The sequence below is a fragment of the Cariama cristata genome, unplaced genomic scaffold (assembly GCF_000690535.1).
Source record: "Cariama cristata isolate BGI_N322 unplaced genomic scaffold, ASM69053v1 scaffold11121, whole genome shotgun sequence".
NCBI classification, from domain to species: Eukaryota; Metazoa; Chordata; class Aves; order Cariamiformes; family Cariamidae; genus Cariama; species Cariama cristata.
In genome coordinates, this window is record NW_009601000.1 from 2,352 (window position 1) to 14,790 (window position 12,439).

The 12,439-nt window shown below is 40.1% G+C and overlaps 1 gene segment (V, D, J or C); it reads left to right on the forward strand.

Annotated features, from left to right (window-relative positions):
* Positions 1-4,268: 4,268 nt before the first annotated feature.
* On the forward strand, positions 4,269-11,764 carry LOC104169362 (the record flags this gene model as incomplete). The annotated part of the segment is given in 4 exon segments: positions 4,269-4,332; positions 9,713-9,976; positions 10,433-10,480; positions 11,658-11,764. Coding segments are annotated over 4 exon segments (483 nt in total), but the record flags the coding sequence as incomplete, so codon positions are not given.
* Between the last annotated feature and the right edge of the window lie 675 nt (positions 11,765-12,439).

The window sequence follows — 12,439 nt, forward strand, 5'->3', positions numbered from 1 at the left end:
GTTGCTGTGGAAGGCCTAGCTCTGGACGGGATGGAAGGGAGATTTCTGTGCAGACTTCAGGGCATGATAAAAGCTCATGTTTGGTAGTGGCATCCCTGTCAGAATGGAACCCAGCAAGTATTAATACAACCTGAAGTGCCGCCTGCAAAGGAGGGTGGACATTGCGAGAGAACAAAGCAGAAAGGCAACACAGACGTTTGAGGCTCAACAGCAGCAGACATAAAGTTTCTAAACACTGTCTGGAAAGTTGTATATGCACACACTGATGACAGATGCTGCTGTTGTGTGGAGACAGAGGAAAGAAACAGATGACTAACTAGGTGGTGAACAATAGCTAGACTAGTGAGTGTCAATAATTAAGCAGGCAGAGGAATATGGCTGAAGGAAGTGTTTATTTCACTTCACTGAGAAGTTGGCCAATAACATTTGTTAGATTATTTCAATAAGAATCTTGCACTGCGATTTTCTCAAGTCTTAATCCTGCATATGTGCATACCAGTGCACCATTTTGCAAAGCATAGTCTCACAGTGTAATAGTGTGAGTTATGGCAAGCTCACATTTGGAGCTGGAACCAAACTCATGGTTTCTCCAGGTATGTCTGAATTCTCAGATGAATCCTCTTGGAAGTACTTCTTTCACTTTGCAAATTATTTTACCTATTTCATCACCACAATATATTAGGAATAGGACTACACATTTTCAACTGGTATAACAACAAGTGAATTCTATGGCTTCATATATATTTTCCTCGTTCCTGATGATGAACTAGCCATAGCAAAAGTTTTACATACGCAAGAGGATTTTTATTGGAAAGTCAATAGGAAGTGGGCTCCTAAATCGAAAATCCTCACGTAGAGGAGAAGGGAAATAGTGAAAGCCAGCATGAGCTAGCAAAATGTACAGTGGTGATATTAGTCTCATAAAGCTGTAGCAGGTAAAAAGGACTTTTCTAGTATGTGGATACTAATACTTTCAGATAACAAGATTCCTAATTGTATGCAGATACAAAATATAAGCTCATATTGAGTCTTTGCTTTGGAGATCCTCAATAAAGCTGTAAATATAGGAGGTGGGTTTCTGTCATATTGTGAAGCATTATATAAATACTGGAAGCTCAGGAAGCAAGCTTATCCTTGAGAATGATGCCAAGCTTGTAAACACAGTCAACTAATGTTGAGCACTGTGAAATTTCCTTGGCCTTCAACATCTGTGTGAAGCTTGGAGCAAATTAGAAGTGAAGCTCTGAAACTGTTGGAGAACAGCGTGACAAGTTGTAAAAGCTAGGGCTGGAATAGATACCTAGACAGAGGGGAAAGAGGTCAAGAAGCAAAGTTCATTACTGAATGAATTTTATGGAAAGGCGACCCTGACCACAAAATAATTTTCTCTGAACAAAAAAGCATGAAAAAAATTGTGCTTTGACAGTTGCTGCCACAAGGGTCTGAAAAAAAATCCCCCCAAAACCCCACACCTCTTCTCTTGTCTAAAACTCTTGGGAAAAGGGAAAGAAAGTAAGGCAGATCCTGAGACACCAATATTTTTTTGTACATGTATCATTTTTTTTTAATTTCTTAAGAATATTTTTAGGAGCATTTAATATCTAAATGCTTTGGGTTTACTCTTGAAAAGTAATGTTTGAATGTCTTAAAATGGTAGTGATTGTTAAGATAATTTAAAAATAATTTTATTCTGAAAGTTAAAAAGCACAGCAATATAAAGAAACTCATCATTCTGAAAACCTCTGGGGAAATTCCTCGTATTTCAAATAACCCTCCTCACCCTGTTCAAAAACGTCTGAGAAAAATAAGAATCTCAAGTTCATATGGAGCTGTCAGCAAGCTAAAGCAGCTATAAATCAAGACTACCTGAGTTCATTTGCATGTTCCCAGTTTTACCATCACGGTCATGTCTGTATGCAACTGCTCCAGATCTTGCTCTGGTCACAGTGTAGAACCTAAGAGCTTCCTGAATGCATTCTGAAACCATAGTGTTTAATGGCAGAATAAGCAATGGTCTCCCTGCCACAAAGAAGTTGCATACCAAAAAGTGTGCTTTCTACTTAAAAGCTAAATGGCAAATTTGCTCTGGAATCACTTTTAACTAATTCAGTTGGCAAATTCAAGAGAATGGGATGATGGAGTTTGTACTACGCCATCGATCACTGGCTGAGCTGTGAAGTAACTGTAAATAAACTAATTTTTGAGACAGGAATCTGACTGGCAGACTAAATAAACGAGGAATGAGACGAATAATAGAATTTGTGATGCAAGTGGCTTTCTAGAAGCAATGGGATAAATATGATGGAGGGGAATATTAAGGAACGGGTGTTAGGGAGTTTGAAAGATGCAAAACATGACATGAAAAGAAAGTCAGTTGGAAGAAAAGTCCTACATAGGTGGATCTGTCTAATCATAGAGATAAATGCGATTTCTTTTGGTGGAGTATTTCATTGCTGAAGGTTCCATTCGATACCACTCTGGATATTGTAGAGGCCTGTGCTATTGTGTGACTATGGAAGTAGTTACAAACTCACATTTGGATCTGGGACAAGACTTCTGGTTTCACCAGGTACATTTACCCTGATTTTTTGCCTAATTTGCAAGATTATTGTGGACACACAGCAAGAGCTGGGAAATGGCATCTGTCAAAAGCATAGTAGCCTGAGGACTCACCTTAACCAGTGGAATTTATTCCATGGCAGCTGTCCAAGCAGTCTTCCTTGAGGCAGCTGCAGGCAGGCATGTGCTTTCAGTGCTCTTCCATCAATTGCATTCCAACCGTATCTTGGGCTGCATAAAAAAAAGGGTGACCCGCAGATTGAGGAAGGTGATTCTGCCCCTCTACTCTGCTCTGGTGAGACCCCACTGAGAGTACTCCATCTGGTTCTGGGGTGCTCAGTACAAGAAAGACATGGATCTGTTAGAGCAGGTCCAGAGGAAGGCCACAAAAATGATCAGAAGGATGAAACACATCTCCTATGAGGAAAAGCTGAGAGAGTTAGGGTTGTTTAGCCTGGAGAAGAGGTCTCTCTCTCTGGGGAGACCTTATTGCGGCCTTTCAATAACTAAAAGAAGCTTATAAGAAAGATGGGGACAGACATTTTAGTAGGAACAGGACAAGGGGTAATGGTTTTAAACTGAAAGAGGATAGGTTCAAGCTAGATATAAGGAAGATATTTTTTACGGTGAGGATGGTAAAACAGTGGAACACATTGCCCACAGAGGTGGTAGATGCCCCATTCCTGGAAACATTCAAGGTCAGCCTGACTTGGGGCTCTGAGCAACCTGGTCTATTAGAAGATGTCCCTGCTCATTGCAGGGAGGGTTGGACTACATGACCTTTAAAGGTCGCTTCCAACCCAAATCATTCTATGATTCTATGATTTTGAAAATATCCACTTAGATTATCATCATTTTAGCTGCTCTTTGCTTGTAGCAGAATCCCACCAAAGAACAGTGTACTTAAAACATTTTTAATGTTAGCATTGGAATGGGAATTGGATTGCCTTTCAGGTGGTTTGTCTGATGTACAGATACTGTATTAACCACAAATACTGCAAGTGGATTCTATTCGTGACTAGGGCTTGAATACAGATTTGCCAAGCTGTCACAGCTAGAAGGCCATACTTAATGCTTAATCCTGCTACCACATATCTAAGTAAGCGAGAGTATATGAATCCTGAAGTAACGCAGATAGGAGGCTTAGGTTGCCTTTGCAAGTGCTTGTGAAGCTCTAAGATCCAGACAGGGTCACAGTGTGCCACTGAAGCCTGTAAGGAGATAACCGTAACCAAGGTCAAAGGGGTTCTTGCAAAGGTTCCTGGGGTCGTGTGAATTATGGAGGTGGAGAAGGATACAAGCTGACATTAGGAAAAGGAACCTTGCTGATGATAAAGCCAAGTTGGTAGTAAATGGTGAAATATTCAGGAAAAAACTTGGACTGAAAGGCAGTAAATCTATCTACCTGGCACAGTGAAGAAGAATTTTAGGTGAAGTTACAGATAGAAAACCCGATTGTTCCTACTATTGCCCCAAAAGGTGTAATACACAATTGTAACCAGTGAATGAATTAACACTTTTTATTTGTTCTCCCTGTTTCTGATCCTGATAATTTTCTAGTAGATTTCTTTGGTACTTTGATGGTGACTTAAATCAATATGTTTCGTCATTGGTCCCTTAAGTTATTCCCTGCTCTGGAATGTCTGTTGACCTGGTTGTCAGTATGCATTGGAAAAATCTACCTACATTTTTGTAGAGGTTGACACCAGTGTGCCAGTCAGGGATATGGGAAACTCACATTTGGAACTGGGACCCAACTTCTTGTTACCCCAAGTAAGTTTGAGCTTTCCGTTCCATATTAACAGCAGGACTGACAAATCATTTTTTCATTGGATAGATGGACTAGGGACTTTCAGAGAAGTATGTTTCAACTTCTTTTCAGCTTCCCTTGACAAAAAACAGAACAGAGATGCTGTCTTGGAATCCAAGGACTGCTTGACTATAGTGTGGCAGTGACCCACCAGAGGAAAGAACAACTAGAAAAGATGATAATGTTCACACAGGTTTAATAGTCATGGTATGGTGCAGTCACACATAGAATGCTGCAAGCAGTATACACATGGCTGAATGCTACATAAAAAGTTTAGCACTTTTATAGAGTTTCTGGGTATTAAAGTTTTCAGACTTGATTTTTGCATCTTTAAAATAATATTTGGAAGTTATTCTGAGTGATGGCTTAGAGACTGGATTTTCTAACTCTTAGCTTAAGAGAATATGCCATGATTTTTTGGTTTTGAAATCCAAAAGTAAAGTCTCCTTCCACATTTGTAAAAACTGATGTTACAGTGTGAGCAGTCAGGAACTAGAAAAATTGTACTTGGAAGGGGAACCAAACTTCTTGTGATGCATGGTAACTCTCTTTCCTCAGTTATATTTTTTAATGCTTTAGAAACCTGAAAAGATGCAATGACATTTCAAATATCTTTGTGTGTCATCCTCTGGTAGACAGCTTTCCCCACATATTCTGGATGAGGAGCCATTGGAATATGCAGCTGGTAGGCAGGAATTTATTGTGAAGGCTTCTCATTGAGTGGGAAACTGAAAGATACAGTAAATTTGTGTTTGGAAGAGGGACTAGATTTAAAGTCAGCCCAGGTGAGTATGATTTGGAGAAGGACAGGCTATGAAGGTATGAAGGCAGGGGCAGTGTCCACTGGTTAGTGTTTCTGAATAGGTCTACTTTTATGGAGAATGAACATAAACTCTAGATGAAGAGTGGAGGGAGGAGTGAAGGCTGAAAGAAAATGAACGCAGGATTATTTCTCAACAAGGTGCTTGTGAAGATGGAGCAGGGAGACTGGGAATAATGGGAAATGAGACTACATTATCAATGTCTTAGGTTAATGATGTTGGCACATCATTAACTTCTGAGTCCTGTCAGAGAGTAATAGTGCTTTACCTTAGATTGAGGGGCAAAAAAATCAGAGATACCTCTGGGTTCATGTTTAAGTCTCAGTTTCACACTGCGTTGTGAAGAAATTTCCCAGATGACTTAGACTGTAGTATTTGCAATGATTCAAATTGATGTGCATTGGAGCTAGGAGAGTAATTTTTGGAAATGGCAGAAGGCTGTGATCCCAAATAAGTTATCTAATTAAATGTATCCAGTAAATAGACTGATCAGGAACTGATATAATTTTGATGTGAAATAGACATCTACATTTGAGGCAATTCCACAAGTGCAAGATCAAAAGTTCTTCTGACTTTTTGATACCAACATAAAAATGATCTTCCATCTGTTTTTAGAATGGGATTTTAGGTTGATTCTTTTGAAGTTTTTTTCCTTACTTACTAAAAAAATGTGATATTTTTTTTTTCACTGGCACTACACGAATAGTTAATCTCTAATTCAGAAAGTTTCTTTTTTATTAGTTGAAATTATTTGAATTAAGGATTGGACTAGATGACCTTTAAAGGTCCCTTCCAACCCAAACCATTCTATGATTCTATGATTTTTTTTCTAGAAACTGAATCTCTGACATATAAAATTGAAAACTTCTTCTGGCAATTAAAACCCACTCTTATTTTGGAAGAAAAAGCATTAAAAGGTATTTTGTGAAAATGACAGAGGTTCTCAGGAGGTTCATGAGCAGCCACTTCAAGTCTTTTTGTTTCCAGACAATTGTTACACAGATGGGTTAAGCCATCTCATTCACCCGTGAGCTTTAAAGAGTGGATTACATATGCAGAATTGTTTCTTCTGACCCCCCAAAATATTTCCTTAACATTGTTGAAAGGAGCAGCAGAGGAGATCATAGTAAATCTCTCCTGCAGTTTAGGTGATGCATGAATAAATCTATACATGAACGCAAATAGGGTATTGCTTCCCAACATGAAATTTAAGAAAACTTTGTGTCAACTTTTCTTTAATGTGAACACATGCTGTCAGCCCAGGATTTATCTTGTTTTGGTAGTAGAGAACTATTTAGTCCATTGAACACTTGATTTCTGCTCACGTACTGGGCATTTTCCTCTGTTAATTCAGCTTTAGTTTTGGTTCAGCCAGAAATCTTCCACTTTAAAGGTTTGTGAGAAAGATCTTGGATGGCTTTGGTAGTTTGACTTCTCCAAGTGTAATTACAGAGTCAATGACAAACATATTTTGGGGATAGAGACCAGAATTATGCCTGAACCCTGTAAGTGAAGCAGCATATTCACATTCGAAAATACTGAATCTCTGCACGGAGTCTTTTACTTTGGATGACTTGGCTGATGCTGGACTAGGACCTGCCTTCTTTTATCTGAGTGCCTCCAGACACAAGCACTGGAAGTCTTGAGAAAGGTTCAGGTACTAAATGTGGACACCTAGTCTTGCTGCAAACTTCCTAGCAACCATGCAGGGCTGGCAGATTTCACAAAGGACCTCTGGTAGACCGTTTGAAACCTCCATTGGAGGACAGCCAGCAAAATCACTAAAGTGCTTGTTAAGTCTCACTGCAGTTGTTCCTCTGAGGTCAAGATTAGCCTATATGAGTGTGTGTGTGTGTGTATATTTCCTTTGAATTGGGCAATAGCTCCAGGTTGACTCTAGATGTGAAATATGTCTCAGGCTGAGGAATAGTAAGAGGATCAAAGACCTCTATCATAACAATTTCAGTCTTATCAGGGATTCAGAAAGTTCACTTTGGAGGGAATGGAGAATGAGATAAATCTCTGTATAATACAAGCTGTGTGTTAAACCAGTTCAGGATTTCTACTTCAGCTTGTTTGGAAAAAAAGGCATAGGTTTCAGTCTGATGTTGGAACAGGCTTCCACTGCTCTCTCCCTGAAATCAGGCTCTGGAGTTGGCTTTCTCTGTAGACTGGTCAGGAATAACAATCCAACAGCTCCTGTTCTTCCACCTAGATGATATCTTTCAGTAAAGATGAAATCAGGGAGAGTGGACAGCTCAGAGTATCATGATTTACTTCTCAATCTTTCCTGCAAATATAGGTCATAAATAGCAATAGAGCATCTCCAATGCATCACCATCTCATTAAGACAGAATAACAGGAAACATAGGCACAGTGCTGTGGTTATAATAGCTGATATTTACCAAGACTATCTGCAAACTTTCATAATAGTGTGCAAATATGCAAAGGAACTTATCGGAAAAAGACTTTAGTACCAGAACAAAGCCAGCAGCCACTCTGAGCAAGAATGAGAAATGAGTACTTTGCAAAACAAGTGCTGCTGAAGCTGCCTGCAAAAAAAAAAGACCTTATTTTTTATCTCTTTGACATAAAAGCATTACACAGATTGAAAGGGAGAAAACCACCCTAATTTGGAGAGAAGTGGATATGTGTATGGATATATTCAGAAAGAATAGTGCTCATTATGAGAGAGAAGCAGAACAGCTCGATCAATTCCTGCTCTTCTCTTTCGTACCCACGTACTCCATGACAGTGATGTACCCTGGCTCATCTGTATGTTATACAGGGATATACCATCAAGCTTTTTATCTGCCCCTGTGTTCCACCTCCTAACAAATGATCACTGAAATCTATTTCCAAAACAATAACTGGGAGTATGGGAGGTGAGGAGTGCGGCTGAGGGAACCAGAACATACATTAGACTATTCTGCGCAGTTGGGAAAGAGACAGTCTCATCAGGTTTTTCAAAGGCAGGGCAAAGTTGGGATGGATGAACTGCAATTCAGAAGGGCCAGTGAACGAATCATTAGGCTTTGTGGACTAGGTTTTTTCTCATATCATACTAATAAATAAGTATGACTATTTCTTTAAGGTGCTGATAACTGGCAATTGAAGAGATGAAAAAGATTTATCTCAGTGATAGAACTAGGGTCTGCACTTGCATAAGATTTTGAGACAGTTTCTAAAAGCCAAGATTTAGTCCAAACTTCCCCCATGGGAAGAAATTAAAACTTCCTTATCTGAGAGCTAAGTTGTCTTTAGTATTTCTACAATATTTATCAGCGTGGTATGTGAACAAGGGCAAAGCAAATATTAATCGAAACTCTCAACCCTACATGGTAACACTTATAAATGTGAACTGAAGCTCCAGTTCTAACTGGTGATTGCGAAGTCCAATGGAAGTTGCAGCCAGAGAGCTGCTGAGAGCCCCAAATCTGCATCTTCACTACAGTATGTCTTTAATGATATTTAATCTGTTCATCATTAGAGTACTGCAATTACTATTATGCATGAACAAAGATTTAGGAAAGCACCTTCTCAAAGAATCAGACTTCAAGAGCTAGACAAGATAAAATGTATGCTTAGAGTACAAGTTTACAAAGCTAAATGTGCAAAAAAGAGTTTAACCACAGGTAGTGTTTTGATATGTGTGGAAAATCCTAGTCTAACTGACTTTCTAGCAGAATTTGAAGCAAGAAAACAGAAATAAACCCCAGGTGTCTTATAACTGCAGTCTTTAGTTCCCCAAACTCCTCTTCTGCAGGATAAAATTGAGAAAAAAATCTTGCACTGCACTTCAGGTGATGGAACATAATGAAACAGCTATTTGAAAATCTGTCCCTAAATGCAACCATGTGTTCCTACTTGGCAGTGGCTTTCCTAGCTTTCTCCTGTAGGTACACAATTAGCTAGACTGATGGTAATTGTGGACATCCTTAAGACTTGGTAGTTTATCCACTGTCCCTCAGGACACGTGAAGGAAGTGGGATTTTGAATGTCAGTGGTGGATTTGACTACACATTTGCAGAAAAAGCAGAATGCCCCATGGCTGCTCAGTTCTCTCCAGACACATTACATCTCATAGCAGTGAAGCAAGAAGAGAGCACTCTCACCACCTGTTGTACACACTCCTGTATGCATCCAGGCCAAGATCCAAAAGGAAGCCCAGGCTGCAGAGTAGAATTGAATGAGTTGTTACAGAGAGGAACAACTAGGTTAGATATGAACGTCTAGGATGTGGATGCCCACGAGTATCATTTGAGACACTCAGGGATCCTGCCTGACCACTCCGTATCTCCTACATAACATAAGTCAACAAGTCTCATGTAGCTCCTGCATCATCTGCAGTGGATGCCTTGGTGCTCTAAAGGTGTCCTAGCACAAGATCACTATGAACAGGCAACTTTCCGCTGAAATAATGGAAAAACCTCCATACCTAACTGTCTGTATGTTAAGACTGAAGGAACTATGACTGTGTACTCTCATCTAACGTCTCCTCTCTTCTCTTCTCCGTTTTCAGATATTACTCCATCTCCTTCAGTCTACAGGCTGATTTCTAAAGATGATGAGGATTTGGAAATGTGCCTTATCACAGATTACTCCCCTGAAAAGCTTACTCTTAACTCAGCTGATAAGCAGACAAATGCTGTTGTGGAGGTGGCAACATCTGAGAACAAAAAGGAAGCGAGCTACCTGTCAACGTACTGGGCCAAGAAAGATGAAATGCAGTGTGGTGCAAATCATGAGGGCTTTGGAGAACTGGAGGGCGAGGATCCTGAAAGTGGTAATGGCATTGTTGGATGTGTGTACAGGGCTAGAGATACTCTGGTCTCTGTGCTATTAGTATGAGCAGGACTTGTTCACAACTCCCAACCCTGCAAGCAATTCTGAATTATGCTCTCACACTCCAGAGCAATGTTGCCTTGTTGCCTCTGGTTTTTTTTGCCTTCCTTCTTGGTGGAAACAAGATTAAGGGTCAGTGGTCTGATACAGTCACAGCAGAAAGATCATAAAATCACATTGTGGGGGATATAAAGCTTAGAATTCCTTTGTTTGATGGGACACTAAAGTTTAATTAGATCATATTTTATACTTGCCCTGAAAACGTCAGAAATTAGTGTTTATGGAAGGGTTTACTGGCCAGACACTCTAACCCAGTCCTTCTAAGTAGAGATATCTTTATGAACTTCTGAAGAAGTAGATTTCTGTTATTAATTAAATTTATTGTTACTATCTACAGGTGCCAGCACTGTCTGTATTACAGGGGTGTCTCCACACTTCAGGGCAGGTATGTACACAGTATTTTAGGAGTAAAGCTTGGCCTGGTTAAAGGAAATGACTTCCCGAGGTTTTGATAATGTTCCCTGTTTGAAAAATTCCTGTTGGAGCAAAAAAGCTCAGACTGGAAATTTCCAAAAGGGCTCCACAGGTTTTAAACATCAAGGCTGGAAGTCATTGGGTTAATGTAGTCTTCCAGATCTGAGCTGGTAATTTCATGCGACCAGTGTAGCCAGTGCCTGCATGCTCTTGCTAGGACAGACCAAACAACTACTCCCCATCACATAATGATTTAGTGTACTGATATGTGTCAGCCTTACCGGATGTCTCTCTGCATTTCAGACTTCAAAAGAGTTGTTTTTATTTTTGAGTGCACAAACACCTAATGAAGCAAAAGATAAGCAGGTGGTTTCTGCAATGTGTGAGCAGAAGCAGGGTTGCACTAAAGATATGGTGCAACTGAGCAAGCTTTGCTTCAGCTCATGGCTGTGGGAGTATACTAGCCAGTGCTGGAGCCCATGCAATTGCTGTTCCTGCTAGTTCAAAGGAGCTGAGTCTGCCTCTGCACTTACCCTGTTTGCAGAATCAAACATGCACCCTTGCTGAAAAGAAACCAGTTAGCCACATGTTTCCAAAACACTACTTCAGAAAAACACTCATCAGTAAACTTGACTGATTTGATCAGTCATTTCAGAGAGAGGTTTTCAAAGATAAACATAAAATGGCTTTTTGATGACTGCTCCCTGTTTCCCCAATATGAATTTTCAAATGAAAATGGCTTTGTAACTTAAGATTTATAGAAAATCCAAATAGACTTTGTATTCTTTGAACAAGACTTAACTTCTTTTCTCCCTACCCATCATAAAAAATTCTAGGGAGAGGAAGGAGGGATGCTTCCAGCATCCTGGGTTCATAATACACTGTATTTAAAAACAGCTAGATGTTTGGCAGACTTGCATATTGGATAATTAAGTGGCCATTGAATGAAAACCCAGCCCTTGAAACACCCACTGGAAGAAATGAAAGTGTCTTAATAAGACAGTCCTGCTCACTGTCTCATTAGCTATCCTGCTAGCTGACTCAATCACACAAAGTGGAACAGCTTCATTAAGAAGTGCTTTTAAGTCTGTCTGAAAGCGAGGATGTCTCAATGCTCTTGTGACTTTCATTCTCTGTTACTTTTACAGATGAAAACCTGAACATGCTGTCTTTATCACACTTGGGTCTGAAAATAATTTTAATGAAAGGAATAATTTTTAATGTGCTGATGACGATGCTTATGTGGAAAAAAAAAGTGAGTATGCATGGGGGGTGGTAAGGCCTCTTACAGAAAACATCTGGATCAGTTAATTAGCTATGAATGTTCCTTCTCTCTGTAATAACTGTTTATGAAGTCTATCCATAGACCTTGTGTCTACCACCAGTAAAATCCCTCGCTCCTTTTGCCATATCATTGTTTTCGCCCACCCCTCAAGTCTATTTACTTATCCACATGCAAATTTAACTTATTTCTTCTTTCTACATCCGTTCCTCCCCTCGTCTGCATTCATCCATTCAATCTGATAGCCTTCTACAATGGCATGTCTGGCTGTGTAGATGAGAGGGGAGCAGTGGATGTTGTTTACCTTGACTTCAGCAAGGCTTTTGACACCATCTCCCATAACATCCTCATAGGTAAGGTCAGGAAGTGTGGGCTAAATGAGTGGACAGTGAGGTGGATTGAGAAGTGGCTGCATGGCAGAGCCCAGAGGGTCATGCTCAGCGGTGTAGACTCCAGTTCGAGGCCTGTGGCTAGTGGTGTTCCCCAGGGATTAGTTCTGGGTCCAGTCTTGTTTAACCTATTCATCAATGACCTGGATGAGGGGATGGAGTGTACCCACAGCAAGTTCGCTGATGATACAAACTGGGAGGAGTGGCTGATACACTGGAAGGCTGCGCCACCATTCAGCAAGACCTGGACAGGCTAGAG